Source organism: Chrysemys picta, chromosome 1 (assembly GCF_011386835.1).
Source record: "Chrysemys picta bellii isolate R12L10 chromosome 1, ASM1138683v2, whole genome shotgun sequence".
Classification (NCBI taxonomy): Eukaryota; Metazoa; Chordata; order Testudines; family Emydidae; genus Chrysemys; species Chrysemys picta.
Genome location: NC_088791.1, coordinates 70,577,146 through 70,600,721, shown reverse-complemented (window position 1 = coordinate 70,600,721; position 23,576 = coordinate 70,577,146). Strand labels below are relative to the sequence as shown.

Genomic DNA, 23,576 nt, shown 5'->3' with positions numbered 1-23,576 from the left:
ACTGCAAACTATCCAGCTATAAAGGAGAGATGAGAATAGTAAGAGGCCTTCATCAGGATCCCTTCAATTACCTGAAAATCAGGGTGGATTTGATTTAAATCGCGCATCAGGAAGACTCGATTTAATCAAGGATTTCTACATAAAAGTGCATTCTTGTTGGTGGTTATAACCTTAATACATATTCTTCACAATTCAGAGCTAGATGTAGGTTTCATTTTTAGAAGGTACACATAATACATTTTTAAAGTGACTTATTTTGAAAACTTTTCAGATTAGCTTTACAGCTATATCAGAAAATGAATAATTAGTTATTTCATTTACCAAAGTTAATTGAATCAGATATTTATGAAGTAATTGAGTGGTGAACGAGTTCCAATTCAACAGGTTAATCATTAATATTTGGAGGATTTTCTTGCCATGTTTTAGGAGGAGAACATCACCAGACAGACATCTTACATTTTTATTTAACAAAAACAACAACATTATGTATTCTGGATTTTTTCTTCAACAGCAAACATACAATATTTTAACAAAACAAGCATATGAATTTTTGAATTTAAACATTCAAGTTTTTTAAAATCAGGTTTGTTTTTGTTAAAATTGTTAACTAAAATAGTTCAATGAAATATTAAAAAAAAAAATCAACTATGTCAGCCAGGTCAACATGAGAAACTTAAAATATTGGCTTCTGCCGCTAACTCAGTCGTCTTCACCTTCATTTTCCTGTTGGTTCATAATCTGGAAAAGAAAAACAAGCTTTCCTGCTTTTTCAGGTCCCAAACAATTTCTCAATTTGGAACGAATTAGTCCAAAGGAAGAAAATATTCTTTCTACAACGGCAGGAGAAGCTACTGCTGTTAAAAGTGAGATTCAGCAGTCTCTGAATCCATGTGCTTAAGTGAACTGGTGGTGGTCACTTATGTGACTTTCTTTAAAACATCATCAGCAAATATATATTTCTTGAATGGTTCACCCTTAGCTCTGAAGTTTTTTTATAGTTAGCATTATGGAGGGATCATTGCTGGATGTCCATGTCATAGTCAGCTCCTCTTCTTCAGCCATTAAGGTTTGACTTTGGTACCGAGTATTGAGAATATTTGCAAGAAAATGAGCTAGAGATAGTACTTGTCCCATTTATTTTTTTTAATGCTTGTAATTCTCTGTCATTGCATATTTCTCTTTTTAAGATCTCACTCAGTTCCTACGAAATGTCAACAGTGTCAGCAGAAAAACAGCTATTTCCCTGCATTTTGTTCAAGGCTACAGAAATAGGCTTCAGGGTACTTGGCATGTGGTCAACATCTCTCTTAAGCCCAACGTTGAGAACTTTGGCTGTGACAGTGCCATCTATTTTTTTACTATTTTGTTCACAAACTGTCATCAGATTAGGCCAGTTCTTGATATAGTACTCAAAACAGTCCACTACTGAGTTCCATCACGTGTCTTTTGGGAGAGTTAGCTTGGTTCCTCCCACTTTTTTTCAGAGCAGCTGCTGCAAAGTCGTTATTACAGAAGTATTTTGCAGTTTCAACAACGTTCGCCTTTATTTCTGGAACACTGAAGTCTTTGGCTAGGAGGTGCATCAAATGAGCACTGCAACCGTATGTTAGCTTGGGACTCTCTTCTAAATAATTTCTTTTCATCTTGGATACATTTGTAGCATGTCTATGACCAAGCTGAGTACTAGACATTTGAATTTTTTTTCAGTTTGTTATAGCTTTTACTGCTACTTCTTCTAAGTATTCTGCTGTGTGCATTTCCTGATGTATCAATTGTTTCTGTAAGGAAGACAGTCGCTTCTTCTGTTGTCACACAAGCACATACAACAGGATCATTGTGGACATTGCTTCACTCATCAAGACTCAGGTTAATAATTTTACCCTCTAGACTTTTTGCACACTACTCAATTTCTCTTTCATACACTTTATCCAGCAATTTGCCTGCAACATCTGCTCTTATCTATGGTTGTTTCTGGACAATGGAGGGTTTTTTCTTTTTGCTACAGATGATATACTGTGGCTATGTGACATACATGGTGTGACTGAAACACTATCGTTGGTAGATTACTCTGAAACTATAGAAAATGATGATGATTATCTTGAAGGTGGATAGTCTTCAGAATCCAGTATGTTGAGGATGGATTTTCCTAAACAAAATAAGTCAATGCAGTTAATTAATTATTACCACCATACTGCTCATTTAGTATTACTCATTGCATTTACTGACACTCAGTACTACTTTAAAGGTGAAATTGTAAAAGGAAGATCTGCCTATTTCAGCTATTAATTTTTATCACAACTGCATCTAAAGTGGTAGTACCATAGAATAACAACTATATTTTTTTGAGAATTCAAGAACAGTCAGAAGGAAGATGGGCAGTCCTTGAGAAAGGAGTATGGAAAAAAGTTTACCAATCTGAAGATCCTGCATATTCAGACATATTCCTTTCATAATCTTCAACGGAGCGTCCTCCTGAGAAGGCACGCTTCTCATGATGTTTCATTCGAAACAACCAGGCCTTGTGTTTTTGTTGCACTGTTTGCATTTTGCATGCCTGCCTGTCTTACCCACAGGTAGAGGAACTTCATTAAAATATTCTCAAACTGGGTCTCTTTTACGGCCTGCTGCCGTTATAGGTTTTCCCTTCTTGTGAGAGAATGGTATGGTAGATCTCAAATCAATGAAGACTACACTCAGAAAGACCTTAAGACTTCTGGAATATGCTGCTCAAACAGTTTCACTTTGGTTTCTAGTGCCTGTCCCTCCCCTCTCACATTTATCTCCAGACTTCTGGTCCAGATCTATTCCGCCCCCAACAGTCTTCATTGAACTTTTTGCAACTTTGCACTTTTAGAGAGAGGTAAGGGATTGACTCTCTCTACACAATTTGCAGAGGGACAATAGGGTTGAGGTCTGTTATTTCTCACCTCTATTTATTTAATTTATTTTATTCATTTATTTATTTAAAAACATTTTTGCTGTCAACAAGCATGTTATCTCTGGAGATATAAATCCAGTTTGAGAACTGCAAAACTAAGCATCTCTGATGGTACCTTCTAGACTGAGCACTGAGTCCCATTGGTTAGATAGCAAGGTTATTTATGTTAATCTATACAGAAGTCCCTGTAACTCCATAAGATTGGGTCCCTAATCCGTGAACTATTGGAACTAATTTACAAATCTTTTCTTAACCATTACATGAATATATTCTCATACTATAGAATTAAAATTTATAATCCCTATTCCATGATGAGATATCTTTGAGCTATAAGGTATCTTAATTAAAACAATCTTTAGATAAAAAGATTTTTCCCTCAAAGCAATTAAAAAATCTGATTTTAAATCAAAAACTGATTTTATTTATTTTAAATCATGGATTTTTATCTATCCCGCTGAAAATTTAAAAAGAAATTGTATAGAGAGTGGAAACATGGTCTAAGAGCTATTGCAACATTAACTATGTTGGTGAGGGTGGTGTAGGCCAGCTATACCTTGTAGCCAATTAGCCGGATCTTAGACCTTATCCGGTATCTATCATCCGGGAGTTAGAAGGGAAAGAGAGTGTACCTCCCTGTCCAGTGATGCAGATTAATAAAGAAGAGAGAAGACTAAAGTAAACAGATGACAGCTTTTATTTAAAACAGAAACAGTGAGATGTGGTTTGACTATTTGGATTTAAAATCCAGGTCCAACCAAACAGACACCTTGGCAATAAACAAATAAACCTAAAACACAAATACTCCAGATACTGAACCATTTCTAGGTGTTGATAAGCAGTAGATAGTACGACACCGTTGTCACAGGCGACTGATGGACCCTGGGTCTCACCTGCTTCTTAGGGGGAGATCAACAGGATCTCCTGATGCTGAAGAGAGGCCTGGCTCTGCGATCACCCAAGGGTGAGCAATCAACAGGACCTCTGTACTTTTCTCTGAAAATGATGTGGAGTTCAGAGATTGGTAAGCATACTCACAGTTCTTAATGCTGGTCTTCTGATCTTCTGGTCCACATAGCTGCGCAAATAAAATGATACCGTAGCTGCCTCCAGGATGGACAGCAACTAGGCAGAGAGTTTATATAAGCACAAGTGTGGCAAAGTTCTGAGGTAAAACTGGCAAACTCCCCTGCTGGAACATGTTTCAACCAGTTCTATGCTGACCGTTGGCTTCATTTCCAGCCAGAGTTCCAAAAGGGCACGGAAACTTCAACAAGATGCTAAACAAAGATGGAGTCGAGCTGTTTGGCAGGCACGCCATTTTGAATTTTAGACTCCATATCTAATACATGGTTAAATACCTTAGCCAAATGTAAAGGCATACAGTATAACTCATTCTAAAGCACAAGACAATTTATAATCTCTATTTCATATACAAACACATTCTTACAAAGTGTAGAAAAGAATAACACAAGCATGTAGGGACAAAATTAGAAGGGGTAAGGGACAAGGTCAGTTACACCTAGCAAGGGACATAAAAGGAAATATGAAGAGATTCTTTACATTAGGAGCAAGAGAAAGATGAAGAAAAGTGAAGGCCTTCTACTTAGCGGGAAAGGAGATCTAATAACTGATGACATCAAGAAAGCTGAGGTGTTATGCTTAGTTTGCTTTAGTCTACACCAAAAAAAGTTAATGCTGATGAGGTACTTAACAGCCGGGGGAAGGAATGCAAGCCAAAATAGGGAGAGAACAGGTTGAAGAATGGTTAGATGTGTTAAAGTTGGCAGGGACTGATAAATTCACCCTAGGATGCCCAAGGAACTAGCTGAAGCAGTCTCAGAACTGTTCGCAATTATCTTTGAGAACTTCTGGAGGATGGTTGAGGTCCTGGAAGACTGGAGAAGGGCAAACATAGTATCTGTCTTTTTAAAAGGGTCAATAAAGAGAACCAGGAGAGTTATAGGGCAGTCAACCTAACTTTGATACCTGGAACAAATATTAATCAATTTGTAAGTCCCTGGAGAATAATAGGGTTATAAGGAATAGCCAGCATGAAAGTTGTCAAGAACAAACCATATCAACCAACCTAATTTCCTTATTTGACAGGGTTACTGGGTGTGGTTTTTTGTTTTGTTTTTGGGTAAAGTAAGGCATTTGATGGTCCCACATAACATTTTCAAAAGAAAGCTAGGGAAATGTGGTCTAGATGAAATTACTATAAGGTGGGTGCACAACTGGTTGAAAGGTCATACTTCGAGAGTAGTTATTAATGGTTTACAAACGGGGAGGTTGTATCTACAGGGGTCCTGCAGGATCTGGTGGAATTTAATGAAAATATTGATGACTTGAAGTGGAGAGTATGCATATAAAATTTGCAGATGACACCAAGCTGGGAGGGGTTGCAGCAAGCAAGCACTTTGGAGGAGAGGATTAGAATTCAAAATGACCATGACAAATTGCTGCATTGGTCTGAATTTAGCAAGATGAAATTCAGTAAAGACAAGTGCAAAGTACTTGCTTGAAAATGAAAAATCAGATGCACAACTATAAAATGCAGAATAACTGGCTAGGTGGTAGTACTGCTGAAAAGGATCAGGGGTCAGAGTGGATCACAAATTGAATTTGTCAACAATGTGATACAGCTGCAAAAAATCAGAGGGGTAGCTGTGTTAGTCTGAATCTGTAAAAGGTAACAGAGGGTCCTGTGGCACCTTTAAGACTAACAAAAGTATTGGGAGCATAAGCTTTCGTGGGTAAGAACCTCACTTCTTCAGATGCAAGTCTGACTTGCATCTGAAGAAGTGAGGTTCTTACCCATGAAAGCTTATGCTCCCAATACTTCTGTTAGTCTTAAAGGTGCCACAGGACCCTCTGTTACCTTTTCTAGCTGCAAAAAAGACTCTCATTCTAAGGTGTATTAACAAGAGCTTCCTATGTAAGACATGGGAGGTAACTGTCCTGTTCTCGGCACTGGTGAGACCTTAGCTGGAGTACTGTGTCCAGGTATGGGTGCCACACTTTAGGAAAGATATGGACAAACTAGAGAGAGTCCAGATGAGAGCAACAAAAATTCTGAAAGGTTTAGACAACCTGACACCTGGGGGAAAAGGCTGCTTTTAAAAAAAAAAAAAAAAAAAAAAAAAGAGCGAGACATGGCTAGTCTTGAGAAAACAAGACTGAAGGGCAGGGCCAGCTCCAGGCACCAGCTGACCAAGCATGTGCTTGGGGTGGCGGGGCGGCGCTCAGGTTTGTTTTTGTTTTGTTTTGGTTCAGTGGGGCGGTGCTCGGGGGGGGGGGGGGTGTTACGGCGGGGCGGTGCTCTTTTTTGCTTGGGGCGGCAAAAAAGTTAGAGCCGGCCCTGCTGAAGGGTGACCTGATCATAGTCTTTAAATATGTAGAGTTATTATAAAGAGGATGGTGATCAGTTGTTCTCCATATCCACTGAAAGTATGTCAAGAAGCAATGGATTTAATATGCAACAAGGGAGATTTAGGTTAATATTAGGAAAAACTGTCTAAAAGGTAATGAAAGATTGAAATAGACTTCCAAGGGAGGCAGTGAAATCCCCATCACTGGAAGTTAAGAACAGGTTGGACAAACACCTGTCAAGGGTGATCTAGGCTTAGTTGGTCCTGTGATAGCGCAGGGAGCTGGAAACTTGAAGTCCTTGTCAGCCCTACATTTCTGTGATTCTGTGCAGTGTGCACTCCTAACAAATGGGTACTTCTGTGACCTCAGCATAGTAACTATTTTGTAAACTACTGATAAGCTTTGAAAACTATGATAGTACATGTCTTATGCAGTTCCTAAACTTCATTTTTAATATATATATATATATATATTGGTGTACATAGTCTCTGTACATAAAACTTAACACAATTATTTTTTTTAAGGCTTTCTGAGGTCTGAGAACATGGCAGACATTGACAAGTAAGTATACTCTTTTGGACATTTACTTTGACTAAAAATGTCTATGTATTGATTAATCCTGTACTTTAAAATACTGTGATCTCTAAATAGCTTTTTCTCTTAAGGGGTATATATTAGGTTGGTGTAAAATGAGCAAATATGCAAATGGTTTCATATTTTGTTTTATTACATGCTCATTTGGGACCAGGGCTTTGGAGCGGAGCCCGGAGCTGGAGCACGGAGCAGCTCCGGAGCAGTGGAGCTGGAGCGGAACTGGAGCACAATTCCAAAGCCCTGTTTGGGACTGTAACTGCAGTAGCTATTATGCAAAATGTAAACTAACAATGTTCTAATTAACTACAAAATAAAATTCAACTCATGTACTAAATTACTAAAACAAGCAGCATCGCCCATTCCACTGTCATGTTAAACATTACTTTTCTTTTCCCTGTCTTTTTGTCAGTGGAGCTAAGCCAAAATGTCCTTCAAAGTGATATTGTAGTTTTAAAGCGTTGCAAAATCTTACTTTAAACAGGATACAGGTGAAACTTATGTCTTGTGTATAAAACGGTTTCTGTGATTTAATAGTGCTGTGGAGTTAGTTTCATTTTACAGAGGGAGAAATGTTGGGGCAGAGGGTAGAGGTTTAAATGATTTGACCAAGTTCACAGAGGGCATTTCTCCCCAGGATGGGACTGGAACTCTGATTCTCAATTCCTAGTCTTATATGCAAACCACTAAATTATTTGCTCATTAGAATAGTAAAAGTGAAATTGTTGTTGTGGAAAGTTTCCAATTTGAATTTTACTATTTTGGTCAAATTTACCAGTGGAAAAGTTACAAAAGTTCAAAAAAATAAAATAAAATAAAAAATAAAATACCCAACCACAAAACTGAATATATCAGCTTAGTTGTTACAATGGGAACTAATGCAATATCTGTAACTGCAGCTTTTTCAGGACAAGTTGTATTAGTAAACAAGTCCTTTAGCTTAAAAGGAAAAAAACAAAACAAACGTCAACTCTTGAATTGAATGTTTCTACTAGCAAAGAACAGGCTGAACTTGACCAACAGGATATGGAAGATGTTGAAGAAGTGGAAGAAGAAGAAACTGGCGAGGATGCCAACAGTAAAGGTAACACTGTAACACACATCAAAAGAAATTCTAAAAGGATTTCACGTTTCAATTTAAACTGAATGCAAATGATAAAATGTTTTTTTTTAATGCTTTTTAAATTCTGAAACCAGAAAGGTATTGCTCATTCAAAGGGATTTTTAATGATCATTCACTTCATGTTGGTGTCTGCTCTCATTCTTTTTAAATCTTGAACAGCAGCAGTTCATGAAACATTATCCATGTGAACCAGTCATTGACCAGTCAGTGCTTCGGTCACTACTCTCAAATGAACTTTACTGCTCACTTGTCTTAATTTCACAGACAACCATTCAACTTCACAACGATTCAGTCACAATTAGTAGAAATCCACATATACCCCCCAAAAAACCCACCCATTTATATCTAGTTAGTAGTACATTTTGCATGACACACAATCCAGGTGGAAAAAGTTGGTCCTGCTCATGTAATGTAGTTTGGTTTGGAGGGTGAAAATGGAATTTGAAGAGAGCAAAGAGGCAAAATATAAACAAATGGCAAGAAATGCTTTTAGTGTCTTCGCAGTATGAAGCCTGCGATTTGCTGAAGATATCAGATTAACGTAACCGGCTGATAAATAGCAACAAGTTCCCTTAATCCAATGGTATAACACCTAAAGAGTTCCCAAAGAACTTGAGTGAAATAGTTTAACTGCTAACAAAAGCATACAACCAAGTTAAAATCAGCTATTATAGCTAAAGACTGGGGTAGCATGTATCGCACCTACCTGTAAAAAGACACTAAGGGAAGTTCAGTACTAGGCAAACTTGGCTGAAATAAGTAAAAATAGAGTTCTAAAATACCCATATGAATATATCATAGGGACCGACCAGCAGAACTTCAATAGAATAAAATGCTTTTCTAATCCTATTGGACTTTAGCATGTAAACAAAGTAGTGAGTGTAAAAAAGACCCATTTGATATTTATTTGGAATTTCAAGAGCCTGTTTGAAAGTTCTTCACTGAATGCTATTAAGGAAACCTAGTAGTCTTGGATGAGAGTTGGAAGTTCTCTCAGGGATTAAAAACTTTAAGAGTAGGAAAAAATGGTCACTTTTCAACATGGTAAAAGATTGACAATTGAGTGACCTAAAATACTGTACTAGAACTGGTGTTTAATATATTAATGTGATAAAATTGCAGATGTTTCAATTGCATATGTTTTAAGTATAGAGAACATGGAAGAACCAAAAGATCTAAGAGAGCTGTCTGAATGAACAGTTCAATGGCAAACAAGTCGTCATTGACAAATGCAGGGTAATCCCTTTTGGAGAAGTAACTTGAACTACTTCTTCTGCATGTTACTGGCATCTAAATTGCAGTCACTCAAGAAAGAGACTGGACTGCTGTTATGCACAGCTCTCTGAAAACCCCTGCTCAATGTGTAAATGCAGTCAAAACAGTGAACAATTTTAGAATGTATTAAATATTGGACAGAAAATAATATGGAATTTCATGCAAAGATGGTACGACCTCATCTGAAGTAGTGTGCTCACTTCTGGGAGAGATTAAAAAGATCGAGAATTTGTTTAATTTAGCGCACAAAATTAGGAGGGGTTTAGGTGTGTACACACACACACACACACACACACACATATATATCTTAATCTCTGAAAATGCAAGAACAAGGATGTTCAGTGAAAGTTAACTTTTTTTTAAAAAGCTGATAAAAGGGAAACTCTTATGCATTTTGGAATAATAAATATGTGGAATTCATTGCCACAGGATATTGAGGGCAAGAGCTTGGTAAGAGTTAAAAGATGAATATTAATATGGATAATTAGAACAGTTAGTTACATTAGACAAGACAAATTTTATAGGCTACAAACTTCCCTGATGTCAAGGTATGACAGAGGTTAAGAAGCAGCTTCTCCACGGGCAAAGTTACCCTTATTTTATTTTTTTAAACTATGGGATTTCTTGCACCTACCTCTGAAGAATCTGGTACTGACCAGTCATAGATGATTATACATATAAAATATATGGGATTAGAGAGATCGCTGGTCTGATCTGGTATGGCAGTTTGTTCCTACTGCACATTAAATTTTTCTGCTTAAGTCACTTATGCCTTATTTTCACTAGTATTTTTTTGTGTGTGAAATCTTGTATAAATTAGAGACTTGTAGGGCAGTTACTGAATCCAATTTGAGTTTTGACAGTTGTACAGAAATTGTTTTTGGAAGAATATTGACACATTGCACAGTCCCTGCCTCTGCCCAAAGCAAAAAGTACAAATCTCAGTATCTTGCATTTCTTTACATCATTTAGTTTGAAATGTTAGACAAAAGTGCCTTTTTTTTTTTTAAGGACATTTTTGGTGACCCGTTGTAAACCTGTGTTTTCAGCAAGAACTTCTATTCTAATGACTGGGTCAACTTTTCATAAAATAAGAATCTCAAAGCTTTGTCTTCTTTTTTCTAGAATGGTCAACTTTTAGATTTTCCAAATATTCAGCTGTCTTTCAAAATGATCAGAATAAGATGGATCTTCACTAACATTTTTAATAGCATATTTAAGGCACAGTGTTAGTGGGGAAAATGGAAGTGTGAAATGCTCCTATTTGTGCTGCATTTCCTTTGAAAAGGTTCAAATATCAAGGATTGTCAACCTGGCATCTTTCCCTAGTACTAAAATAAGTTTCTTTCCAGGTTGGCTACAAGATTAACATAATGCATTTGCAAAATCTCTCCTCTTCTTGGTTTTACTTAGCTCGGCAGCTGACTGTACAGATGATGCAAAATCCTCAGATTCTTGCAGCCCTTCAGGAAAGACTTGATGGTCTGGTAGGAACATCTACAGGATATATAGAAAGGTACAGCTTGTTCTCATTCAGTAGTTAAGTATCTGTTTTTATAATCTTGTTCTCTGTGGAAGTGTTCACACCACACAGTCTCTTCGCTTTCAGACAAATAATATTAATACATCCTAAACTACTTGCTGGGGCCAAATATATCTGAGAACCTAACCTTTAGAAGAGATCAGGAACTGAGTTCTCATGGGGAGGGGGGGGTGTTGTTTGAGGAAGGGAAGGTGGGAAGCTTGGTAAAGAGCTTAAAGTAGGGATGACGTTAAAGTGACTTGCAGAGGTACATTTAAGTTTTACTTAAGTTGAAGTTGAACTGTTTGTTTGAGGTCGCTTTCATAGTCTTTCAGTAATAAATACTACAAGAATTTGAGCTATTTTTTTGAAAAGCGTGGATCCATTTCTGTAATACGGTTGCTGAGTTATGTTTCCTGATATCCTTGTTACAGTATGGTCAGAAAAACTTGTAGAATGATTAAATGGCATAAAACTTCATTAATGCGGAGTTAAGATTGCCCAGTTGATAGCTCATGCACTTCCAGAATGTGGAGTTCAGCAAAATTCAAAAGTCAGAAAGCCAGGAAATTGAGTTAAGGTAAATGCTTGCACAGCCTTAACTCTGCCACCTGGAGCTGGCAGTAGCCCCTGGGAATTATCTGCATGGACTACAGCTACATTCACTGTTAAGTGTAGCTGTATTGAATGGTGGAGGAAGAAGTTGGAGCAGCTTTGGAGAGCTGTAGTTGTGATATGATGAGAACTGGATCTGTGTCCCTTCTCCTCCTCCCCCCCCCCCCCAACATATATTGTCAAAGGAAAGATACACATGTGCCTTGAGGTTCTACTCTGCTCACTTTAATACAGAATTTGGTAGGTTGTGTCAGTAGCAGGGCTCTAGGGTGGTCTTGTCATGGGTGTTGTCATCTGATGGGATATGAGAGCAGCTGGTTGATATGATGGGTCTGAGGAAGTACATGTTTGGGTGGTATGTGCAGGTGTCAGTGGGTTGTGGAAGGGTCTGAAATGGTTGTTAAAGCATGGTATTCTGTCTGAGGAGTAGTCTGTGTTTGAGTGTAGGGCAATGGCAAGTAGCACCTATTCATTACGTGCACTCTGCATTGTCACTGTATGTGTGTTACGGGCATTATGGGGCACTACTCCAGTCATGTTAGTAGGTGTTCCCTTCCCACCCAGCCCAGTGCGGGAGTGTTTCTGATATGGGCAGAGTTAAAGTTGCATTGTTTACCTTAACTCTGTTTCTTGTTTTTCAGTTGAGTTTTTCTGAACTTCTAGCAGGGCATGAGCTACTACCAGGCAACCTGAACTCTGGGTTAATTATGGGGTTTTTTGCTACTTAATATCTTAATGTTTTTGTTTGTTTTTAAACAGAAAGAAATGTTTGTTGGTAAGAATTAGTGGTCCTTTGGGCAGTTTTACCTAGTTGGCAGCTGATCAGGTACTGTAGGTATGTAATAATCAAAAGGCCTAGCTTTATATAGTGCTTTTCATCAGTAGAGCTCAAAGAACTTTACATCAGTATCTCCATTTTTACAGATGAGAAACTGAGGCACAGAGGTGAAATGACTTGCCCACAGTCACCAAGTAGGCCAGTGACAAACCTAGAAGTAGTCCCAGTCAGTATTTTCACTAGGCCAAATGGTTATGATGTGATTTCCTCAGTGTTCTTCTCCTCTCCCCCCCCCCCCCCCCCCCCCCCCCACACACACACACACACACACACACACACACACCCTCCAGTATATTTCATGGGATAATAGTAGTGCATTGAAATGTTTGCAGTGTGTAGTTGCGAACGGGGCCAGTGTGGGAAATCTCATTCATGGTCTATGTCCCAAAACCTTGACAGTCTTATTACTTAGTTGTTACAGTAACTTGGGGCAAGTCTACAGTTATAATGCTGCATCAGCATACAGTTGATGTAGCGCTTTAATTAAGATGCTCCAAGTACTCCTGAGGGCATTCTGCGCTAAAAAATTAAATTCTGCACACACTATTTTAAAATTCTGCAAGTTTTATTTGTCAATAAATAAATGCAGTGGCTCCAGCATAGCAGTGGGGAGCACAGGCTACTGGCTGCACAAAGGTGGGAGATCACCCTGCAGCCCTCCCACCCCTGGGACGTAAACTCAATGGTGAGGCTGCACCTGATCCTGACAGAGCATAAGGCCTGGGCCTGCCTCAGAAACACCCTGGGGCCCTGCTCATCTGCGAGAGGGGAGGGAGATAAGAAGAAGGGGAGGATGCTGAGCTTCCTGCAGCTGGGGGAGGTCTGACATAGTCCCAGCCACTCCTTGCAGGGGAAGAGTAAGTCCCATCCTCTCCTGCCTCCAGCCCTGATGGGAGTCTCAGCTGATCCTGGTTCAGGGTTGGAGCCACTGGCTGAGGTGTCCCCAGCTCTGTGGTGATTTACCCCTCTGCCGGCTGCTTTAGGTGTCTGAAACGATGTACCTGCACTACTAAGGAGTGGTGCGTGACTGCTTTTGCAGCTTCCTTTTACTTCCCTGTCAGTCAGTCATTTTTCTGCAGGGAAGCAATCTGCGGGGGACATGAATTCTGCGCACATGCAGTGGCGTAGAATTCGCCCAGGAGTATAAACTGATGAGAGAGAGAGAGAGAGAGAGAGCGCGTGCGTGCTCTCCTGTCTATGTAGTTACCTCCCCAAAAGGTGGTAGCTGGATTTTGTTGGTGGGAGAAGTTCTTCCGCTAACATAGTGCTGTCTACGCAGGGGCTTTCGATAGTATAATTATGTTGCTATGGGGTATGAATTTTTCTCATCCCTGAGCGACGTAGTTACGCTAATATAGGTCTGTTGTGTAGACCAGATCGCAAAGTGTTGAGAGAAGACTGGTATGTCTGTATTCTTCTCCACACCCTCCTTGTTTCCAGCTCCCCCTCTCCTTCCCATCCTATTATGCTATTACCTGGCACTGTAGAAACCATTAACTTGTAAGAAGTTACTCCTTGCTGTCTCCAGACCTATGCTACTGTGTATGCATCATGGCAAAAGCTTACTGGAGGGTCATATACTGCCATGGTTATTAGGTAGCCTGAGCTGCATACTGAACTTGGCCCCTTACTCCCACTACCCACCTCCTTTGGCACTCTCCCCTGTTTCTGTCAGGCTTCCCCAGCCATGTTCCAGGTCTGCTCAGTGTGCCCTTCTCCCAAACACTCTGGCTAACTGTCCCCTATGCCTCCCACAGGGCTGATATATACCTTAACTAGTTATTTTATGGATTTCAGGTATTTAAATTTGCATTGCCTTCATTCCTCCACCCTCCTCCAGAGCCCATCTCACAAGGAAGGGCAGGGAGAGGGTCTCAGACACTGCAAGAGGAGTAGGGTCCCCCATATCCTGGAGTACATAGTGGTCAGAGAAGGTCTCGGGTACCTGCAGAGGTGTTAGGGCTTCCCTAGATCTCTCTCTCTCTCTCTCACTCTATATATAGTGTGTGTATTCTCATTCTCTCTCTCTCTCTCTCTCTCTCTCTCTCTCTCTCTCTCTCAGTGCTGACAGGCCGCTCCAACTCTGAACCCCCAACTCTCTTTGCTACCCTTCATATTCTCCAGCCTCTTATCTTCCCTCCCCTACCACCCATTTCCACTTAGCCCCTTCCCCATAATCCCTTGCTGGAGACTCAACCCCCTGTTACCACCCCAATCAACCCTCCCCTTCCAATTAGCATTTACTTGTCTAATTTAGCTCATTCTCAAAAATAGTTTTAGTACCTTCTGAATATCCTGCTGTACTCGGATTACATTTCTCCAAAAAACATTTTTTTTTTTAAAAGGAAGCCCCTCCCCGCCCCCCTCCTCCTCCAAATGTTTACAGTTAGACTTCTGCCAGGGGTTAAAGAATTCTCAGACTTCAAAGTTGCAGGCTCTGTGAGGTGTTAAGTGATTCATTGCAATGAGATGTTTTCAGATGAAAGAATACCCAGTGGAGATGAGTACAGATTGAAACAATAACTGAGGCTTTGTCTATACTAGCATTTTTGTTGGCAAAACTTGCATTGGTCAGGGGTGTGAAAAAACACACCCCTGACCAATATAAGGTTCACTGACAAAAGCGCCAATGTGGACAGTGCTATGTCAGTGGGAGAGCGTTTCCCACCGACATAGCTACTGCTGATCATTGGGTATGGCTTAATTATGTTGGTGGGAGAGTGCTCACCTTAGAGCGGTGGAGCTGCAGCTGTACAGCTGTGCTGCTGTAAGGTCCTATAGTGTAGACCTAGCTCGAGCCACTGCTCTAGTCATGTCGGTAGGTGTTCTCTTACCCCACTCTCCCCAGTGCAGGAGAGTTTCTGATGTGTCAAGCAGACCAGTTCTCAGCTCTTCACCCCAGTCTCAACAGTATGTTCTTTGTATGCTCCGAGCATGCTTGTTCTAAGCTCTTCACCCAGAAGAGCAGGGTTTTTCCAGATCCTTGCTCACATGGGTGGTACGGAGAAGGGTTCAGACCGCCCCAGTAAGGTAAGCCCTCAAACCTGGTTTACATGGGAGGCAAAGGGGAAGACCCCTATAGATACTGGTTCTGACATGAATAGAGGAAGGGGTTCAGACCCCCAGAAAAGCAAGCCCCACTGAAACTGGCTCACATGGGATGTTGGAGGGGGTTAGAGCACCATAGATAAGCAGCTTCCCAGATCCTGACACACATGGAGGCAGAGTGTGGCGCTTAGACACCACTGGAGGGGAACTGACACCTAGATCCTAGCTCACATATGGGGGGAGGGGGCAAGGAGAGGATCTGACCCCCAGATCCTGACATACAGATGGGGAGAATGTGGTGCTGACAGATGCCCCTGCCACTTACCCCCATGTCCTCTTCCCAGTGTCCTAATCCCCCATCCCCAAGCCTTCGCTTCTTCCTTACCCCACCCATCCCTATTTTCCAGTGCAACTCCAAATTCCCTAACTCTGTTCCCTAAAATGTCCCTCCCCTTCCAGCAAGCATTCATGTCTAAATTTTTTTACAGAAATTCTTTGATTATTCTCCCTCTCCCACCCCAAAAATGTAACCCTTCCCATACCCTGACTGACGGATTTTTAGCAGTATGCCTCCCAAACTTTTTTCCAGATGTCTGCCTAAGGTGAGACTCAGTGGTTGGTGGGTCTTGTTTAAAGGACTACTGCCACTGGTTGGTGGGTCTTGTTTAAAGGACTACTGTTTATCTCCTTGTACTGCCCAGCTGGTGTGAAATTTAAGGCTTAAAATCCTGTTAACTCCTCTGTCCATGTATGCTCAGTATAATCTATCAGAAATGAGAATAAGCAGGTGAGGCTTGCAATGAGCCTAATGGGAGAAGCAGTCTTTTTCAAATAACGTTTTAATTTGATTTCCTCCAAAGGGCTGATACGTGCCATGGACCACCCCAAATTATTATTTTTTGTAAACAGGCTACAAATTAGCCCTTTTTTTTTTTTTTTTTTTTTTTTTTTTTTTTTTTTTTATAGAGCTTGTCGGAAATAGGAATATCTTGTCCATGGGGAACTTCAAAAATCCCCTCTATTCAAAACAGGGAAAAACAATTTTGAAACTTTCTGCAAAGAACAAGAATTGCAAAATTCTGTTGTGAAAAAGTGGAAACATTGTTTCAACCTTTTCAGAATGTTTGAGGCTATAGGCAGCTCTGGGCTTCTGGGAGCCCCAACTCTGAGGCAGCCTGTCTGGAAGTCCAGGCTGCTGAGGAGCTGAGCAGGCAAGCAAGTTGGCAGGAAACCAAGCAAGCTTCCATTACAAGTTCTGTTGAAATTCAGGTGAAATGAATACATTCCCATGGAACGTTTAGATTTTGACAAATTGGCATTTTCTGATGAAAAAGCATTCTATTTGGCCAAGTCTAGGTATTACTAATTCTGTTGCAGCCAGTCAGTTGCTCCTCTGTCCATGTTTATACTAATTCCAATGAAGCTTGGCTCCACAAGCTGATTTAAAGTTTTTCTGTAGGTCAGACAAACCTCCTGAGGAGATTGGCCCTGCTTCTCATTTGACCATACATTCATTAAATTGACTTGCATTCAGAGGACCAAGTGCTAACTGGGTGTCCTCTTGTATCTGTTTGTTCCTTCAGCTTTGATTCTTTTGGACCTGTTGCCTCTCTTTGGAGCTATTGCATAATTTTATCTTTTATAAAACTGCTTATAGGTGACACTTCCATTATCTTTACATGCCTTTTCACACAGGATCTGTAAAAGCAGCAAAGAGTCCTGTGGCACCTTATATACTAACAGACATATTGGAGCATGAGCTTTCATGGGTGAATACCCAAGAAGTTGCATCCGAAGAAGTGAGTATTCACCCACGAAAGCTCATGCTCCAATATATCTGTTAGTCTATAAGGTGCCACAGGACTCTTTGCTGCTTTTACAGATCCAGACTAACACGGCTACCCCTTTGATACTAATATATAAATCTCAGTTGAAGTTTGAAATTAGTTGGCGCTAGCAGTTCTGCATTTTACTTTTATATCCAATATGATTTATACTAAGGAATCCAGATGCTCCCATAAAAGGGGTTAACCTGCATTAAATTACTCTGGCTTGAATTTGCATTAGGTGTCCAATATTAGCCTGACAGTCTGATACTGAGAAACAAGATGTGTGTATCTATTTGTTTCTTGATGCTTATATGTACAGTTGCTAGGACCTGTCCAGTGTCATTAGACTCTTGCAGAATGTTACTGTAGTCAGTGACCTCAAATGAGTGCTTATCATATGCTGTCTCAACAAAAGTCTTTCTAATATTTTTCTATTAACATCTTTACACAACTAACCTTTTGATTTTTCACTGTACCATTCCGTCAAGTTAAAATTGCAGTGGAGCATTAGTGATAAATTTGACCTTAAATTTTAGAATATCTCTAAAAGAGAGTATGAAAGTAATATAACTGAATGTAAATGTCATATTGGGTGGATAAGAACTTTTTCAGAACCTTCCTGAATAAGTTTGTTTGATATTGCATATTGCAGATCTCTACTTCAGCAAAAGCCAGATGCTGAATTATTGGTGACCTATTGGAAACTCACTTGTTTGATGTTAATAGAAATCTTACTAGTCGGGGTGGTACATTCTTGTCAACCCTAAGAATGATAGTGAGGAAGGTGGCAATTTTGTATTTTAAAACCATTTTAAAACTAAACTAGTGTTGCAATAGTCTCAGAACCTGTAAGTAATACAATGAGTAGAGCAGTGTTAGGTACTTTAGTCCCATCCAGTGCTTGACAACTAAAGTAAGTAGTTTAACAGAGCCTTCAATTGTTTCTCCCTTCTTAAAGCTAAAGGTGAGAATAATAATAAAAGCAGTCTGGTTATAGTCTGTTCTGATCAATATGGTCCACCTCCTTAATAAATTAGGCAAATGCTAATACATTCAATCTTTTCTAGTTCCTAAAATAACTTTATCTACACACTCCTTTTGCGTAGACAGTCTTCCAAATTTTCTTTCAAAGTGCATAAAATGTTTTTTAAATATCCAAGCATGAAATCACTATTTTGTCACTGATAGGAGGGCAATGGAAGGGTTTTAACTTCTTGCTTTTTGTTTGTCCTATATTGAGTAATGAATATTCTTTTTCCCAGGGGTTCTCAACCTTTCTCCCTGAGGCCCCGCTCAACATGTTATAAAAATGCCAGGGCCCAGCAGGGGTTGTGTGTGGTGGGGGGGGGGGGGGGGGTAGGAGCTCCAGGCCAGGCGAGTCCTTAGGCATAGTTTTACTTCTATTTGGGAGGACAACAGCTGGCAGGGCTCGAGCCAGCTCCACACAGCAGGGTCCAGGGAGGGAGTGCCACCTCCACCCCCTGACTCACTCAGGAGGCCACCCAGCCTGTCTGCAACCAAAAAATATAATTCAAAGGGGGGAACTCAGATCAAAAAGTTTGAAAACTGCTCAGGGTGCAGGGAGGGGGTAGCTAGGGTCTGTGTGCAGGCAGGGGGGGTAACTCAGCGTGCTACCCAGTTTGGATAGCCATACACTGAGTAAATGGCAACATTTAATTTTATACTCTTAGACATGTAAATATCACTGTGTATAACTCTTACAAATTGAGCACCATCCTTGAGAATATACCCCATCGTTTTCCGACTCAAGTAATGTACATTTTTTTCCATAAAGTTTGCATAAAATACTTGAGTTCAGATCCTCGGTTGAGGCATGGCCACTTTGTGCTCCACTGCCATTGGGACATAGGCATGAAGCCACTGTAAGTGGCCCCAGGAAGATCACTGCAGCATAATAGGATCCTGTGTATATATAGGCTCTGACACCCTGCATTCTTATGTTGGTTTTGTGGAAGCAGTTTAGAGGGCAAGGCTGGGACGATCATACATTCTGCTGATCAGCCCCTGGGCAGCCAATTGCGGCTAGCCAGTGTAATTTAGAGAGCTTGCTGTAGCCTAATTCTTGCTGGGTGTCTGGGCCAGTGTACAGCCAGTCCAGGATGGGAGAAACTTGGAGGCCAGCTATGTAACCCACCTCGCCCACAAGCTGGACTTTATCCACCTCAGCTATAACTGGGCCTTAATGTTTTAATGTTACATAGTCATTGGAGCCCAGATGTAAGGAGAGCACCCAGTTGATTACAAGTAAAGCTAAGAGCTCAAGGGGTTGCAACTAATTATTGTATTTTATAATCCGTGTCACTTCCACACTTTTCCAACATTTACTTAATACATTGATCTGTCTAGGAAAAATCTTTTTAATTCATGGGAATATTATATAATATGTTCTGAAATGTTGCACCAGCCTCTTGGCCCTCAACTGCCTAATATACAGATGTAAATCCTGATGTTACTTGATTTTTCTCTAATCAAATAGAAAAAAAGTAGCTTGTCATCTTGATGCATTGGCCCATCTTTGTAGGGATAAAAAACACTATCCTGACAATCATTTACTTTAAATTGGGGGGGAGGGATAGCTCAGTGGTTTGAGCATTGGCCTGCTAAACCCAGCGTTGTGAGTTCAATCCTTGAGGGGCCACTTGGGGATCTGGGGCAAAATCAGTACTTGGTCCTGCTAGTGAAGGCAGGGGGCTGGACTCAATGACCTTTAAAGGTCCCTTCCAGTTCTAGGAGATGGGATATCTCCATTAATTATTATTATTATTATTTATTAAATTACTTTAAATTCAGTTAATACTCTACTATTTAGAGAGCAGCCTAACATTATTGCTTAGGATCTTTAAGCAAATCTTACGTAATAAAACTTGGTTCTTTGGAATGCTTTGCCCCTAGCCTTAATGAAACCTCAGATTAGTTTGAGTTTGCATTAATGCTGAATCAGCATGAAATAGTGAGTTATGTTCTCCATTGTTCTGTCAAAAGCTTAAGTATGAAAAGTATTGTAACATAGCATAAAACAAAACTAATCTGTACTATGGAAGGTGGCTATGGGGTGGGCAGGGAGTGATTCAGAAGGGGGGTCCGTGTGTTTTATGGAACACTTCTGTTAATAGTAATCATAATACTGTATAACTGAAACTTTCAGCTTGCCTAAGGTAGTTAAGAGACGGGTGAATGCACTCAAGAACCTTCAAGTTAAGTGTGCACAGATAGAAGCAAAGTTCTACGAGGAAGTTCATGAGCTGGAAAGAAAGTATGCTGCTCTCTATCAACCTCTGTTCGATAAGGTAACAACTCTTTGCTAATTTAACTTTATTTTTAAGCTCTAGTTAACTAAAATCCCAAAAGAGAGGATAACAATGGGAATAAACATCAGTGGTGCATATCTGTAGCTATATGGTGTTACAGTCCCATGTGGGGCCAGATGTGAACCCCTCAGTCCCGTGAGTGAATTGATTCCAATAGGACCACCCATGAGAGTAACCAGTGTGATTAAGGGTCTCAGGGCCTGGGTGGTTATTTTGGAGGGGCATAGGAGTAAAGTGTAATGTTACTGTTGAGTGGCAGATGAGGTCAAGAAGCAAATGGAATGCATTCCCCAAAGAGAGAGCTTGGCTTACAGTAACTTTACTAATTGCAAAAACATACAACAGTAAACTGAAAGACTTCATGGGTTTTATTTTCCAGCGAAGTGAAATCATCAATGCAATTTATGAACCTACAGAGGAAGAATGTGAATGGAAAGCAGATGCTGAAGAAGAAATTTCAGTGAGTATCTCCACTATATCTGAAGAGAATAATTGATGGCATATTTCAAGCTTTAACACACTAAACAAGACCCAATACTGTAGCAAAATCTAAAATGCCAGCATTGAAATTCTCATAATAGCTTTTTGTGACTCTATAAAGTAGCTGTGAATCTTGATTTTTAGTTATGGGCACACTGACTTTATCATAAAATCATGTGCTTTAACCGAATATCTGGTACTTGTGATAAAACTCTTGTTAAATTTTAGAAAGTTTAACATTTTTATTTTATCAAGGAGGAAATGAAAGAGAAGGCCAAGCTTGAAGAGGAGAAAAAAGATGAAGAAAAAGAAGACCCTAAAGGAATTCCTGAGTTTTGGCTGACAGTATTTAAGAATGTTGACTTGCTTAGTGATATGGTTCAGGTAGGTGGTGACCTGAAGTTAAATGTAATCATAAGTTATAAAATTTGTACTGGTGTGCTTCTAGAAGTTGTGGAAATAGTGATCTGATTTGGCTGTCTTGGTATTTCTTCTGGTAGAATAAAAATGGCTTGTATCCCATTTCAAAGTGCTTTGTCAATGGAATGATGTACCATGCTCCCACACCTGTTCAGCATGACACATCATATTCTTTAGTTGCCAATTACATTCCTTACACAGGTCTTCTTCACATATTCAGTGATGAATTGCATATCAAATTATGAGAAACTGCCTTTCATGATTGAATAAGATTGAGGATGCTTATATAATTGAAATTATTTACTGTGCCTATTTATTACTTTACTGTTGCCCTCTGCTGGTCAAATAATTGTATAAAATACTTTCAAATGCCCATCACCGGTTCTTAGCTACTGTGAAACAAATACTAAATATATCTGTGCCCCTTTCACCCCAGTGCATTTTTTTATTTTGTAACTAGCTTAACTCAAATGCTGTTTGCATGAAAAATGCTATGCATTGATTTAAAATCAATTTATTTAAAGGAACATGATGAACCTATCCTGAAACACTTAAAAGATATTAAAGTGAAGTTCTCAGAAGCCGGTCAGCCTATGGTAAGCTTAACATCTTAGACAAACTATGTATTTCTGCATGATAAGATTAAAATTGACACTGGGAACATAGTGATGGTCTTTGCCTGTCAAATATTTGATGGTGCCTTTTGGATTCTGAAGAATTTTTAGTCTGTTCTTAGTGAGAAATGGCACTAGCATGCTGTTAATACAGTCATATATAAAATGACCACATTATCTCTTGTATTTTGACAGTTTAATCAATTAGATACAAAACCTAGCTTTAGTCAGTATTTGCAGCTAGGAGTTTCACTTTCGGATTTGGACACAATTTCAAAAATATAGTTGCTGATAATTATGTCCTTGAACTGATTACCTACGTTGCTTGCAAGAAATTATGTGGTTTGCAAAGAAGTTAAAATGACTAATTATTTCTGTAGTAGTCGAGAGGCTTAGCTCTACGTTATAGCTCACAGATCACTGTTTATCAGGTGATGACACTTCAAAATGTATGAGGCAGAAGATGAAAATAATAAACCTAGATGCCAGTATCAAATTAAGGAAACTTTAAATTATTGTAATTTGGGGATAGAAATTGTTTTAGAATTTTGAGTCTCATATATTGGGCAGAATTGACATTAAGTAAGCCACTTTATTACTGGAAAAGAGGTGTACATTGATTTGGACTATCTGATTCTTGTATATTAGTTGTTAATCGTAATTTGAAATTAAAGATGAATAAATGTTGCTCAGTTGCTAATGACATTGTCTTTTGGCAATTGTTTTTAGAGTTTCACGTTAGAATTTCACTTCGAATCAAATGACTTCTTCACAAATGAAGTGTTGACAAAGTCATACAGAATGAGATCAGAACCAGATGATTCTGATCCCTTTTCCTTTGATGGACCAGAAATTATGGGTTGTACAGGGTAAGTGTTAATATGGAATTTTAAAGTAGTTAACCACCTTTTGATGACTCTTCTTGAATATTTGGCTGACTGAGCGTGCAATCCTAGAACTGGAAGGGACCTTGAGAGGTCATCTAGTCCAGTCCCCTGCACTCAAGGCAGGTAAGTATTAGTCTTACATTCAAGCAATGGTCTTAGATTCAACTCGCTGGGATTTCTGTGTTTGGCTATGCATGAAATGGGGTAACTTTTGAACACTGCATCCAATCAGCTCTAAAATTTCAGACAATGTACTAGGCAACTATGGTCAGAATCTTGTTGACTTTGGGGGGGGGGAGAGAGAACAATAGGGGCATAAATGAGGGGTACATGAAGCTCCAGACAGCTCTTTAGTACAACCACAGCCTCAAACACCTCTTCAATTGTGTAAACAGCAAAAAGCTGCCTCCTATACCCATGAATAGAGTTAACATGTTGACGCTCTGAATGTCTTCTCTCTCATGGATTGAACCATTATTCTTTCTAAATTTTATATAGCATCATTCCTTGAATTGATTTTCTAGATCAAATACACAGGTCAGGAGGACAATCCTATAATTGTTAAATTGAGACTCCTCAAACTTCTGCGTCTAGGATCACCCGCAATGTTCATCAGATACAGAGATCCATGCAATCAATGCTTCAAGAATGAACATTTACTGACTTGATTTTTTTGTTGTTTGCCTGAGCTGCCTGCC

General features: G+C 39.6%; 1 protein-coding gene and 1 long non-coding RNA gene across 14 annotated transcripts in view; one reads left to right on the top strand and one right to left on the bottom strand.

Moving 5' to 3' along the window:
* NAP1L1 (nucleosome assembly protein 1 like 1) overlaps positions 1-23,576 on the top strand; it is a 51,334-nt gene that overhangs the window by 13,691 nt on the left and 14,067 nt on the right. For 6 of the 13 annotated variants that reach the window (XM_005291343.5, XM_042860105.2, XM_042860107.2 and 3 more), the window contains exons 2-9: positions 6,832-6,868; positions 7,894-7,982; positions 10,710-10,812; positions 20,315-20,456; positions 20,857-20,937; positions 21,213-21,341; positions 21,902-21,973; positions 22,721-22,860. In XM_005291343.5, the coding sequence (XP_005291400.1) occupies positions 6,852-6,868; positions 7,894-7,982; positions 10,710-10,812; positions 20,315-20,456; positions 20,857-20,937; positions 21,213-21,341; positions 21,902-21,973; positions 22,721-22,860 (773 nt within the window). In that variant the 5' untranslated portion in view covers positions 6,832-6,851. Of the gene's footprint in view, positions 1-6,792; positions 6,869-7,893; positions 7,983-10,709; positions 10,813-20,314; positions 20,457-20,856; positions 20,938-21,212; positions 21,342-21,901; positions 21,974-22,720; positions 22,861-23,576 lie in introns of all 13 variants that reach the window. The other 7 variants (XM_065559172.1, XM_042860106.2, XM_065559176.1 and 4 more) reach the window with 3 other exon arrangements.
* LOC135973895 (uncharacterized) lies at positions 3,378-6,081 on the bottom strand. The gene is made up of 2 exons (XR_010590935.1): positions 5,807-6,081; positions 3,378-5,618 (listed from the first exon to the last, which is right to left on the bottom strand). It is a non-coding gene; the product is annotated as an uncharacterized LOC135973895 (long non-coding RNA).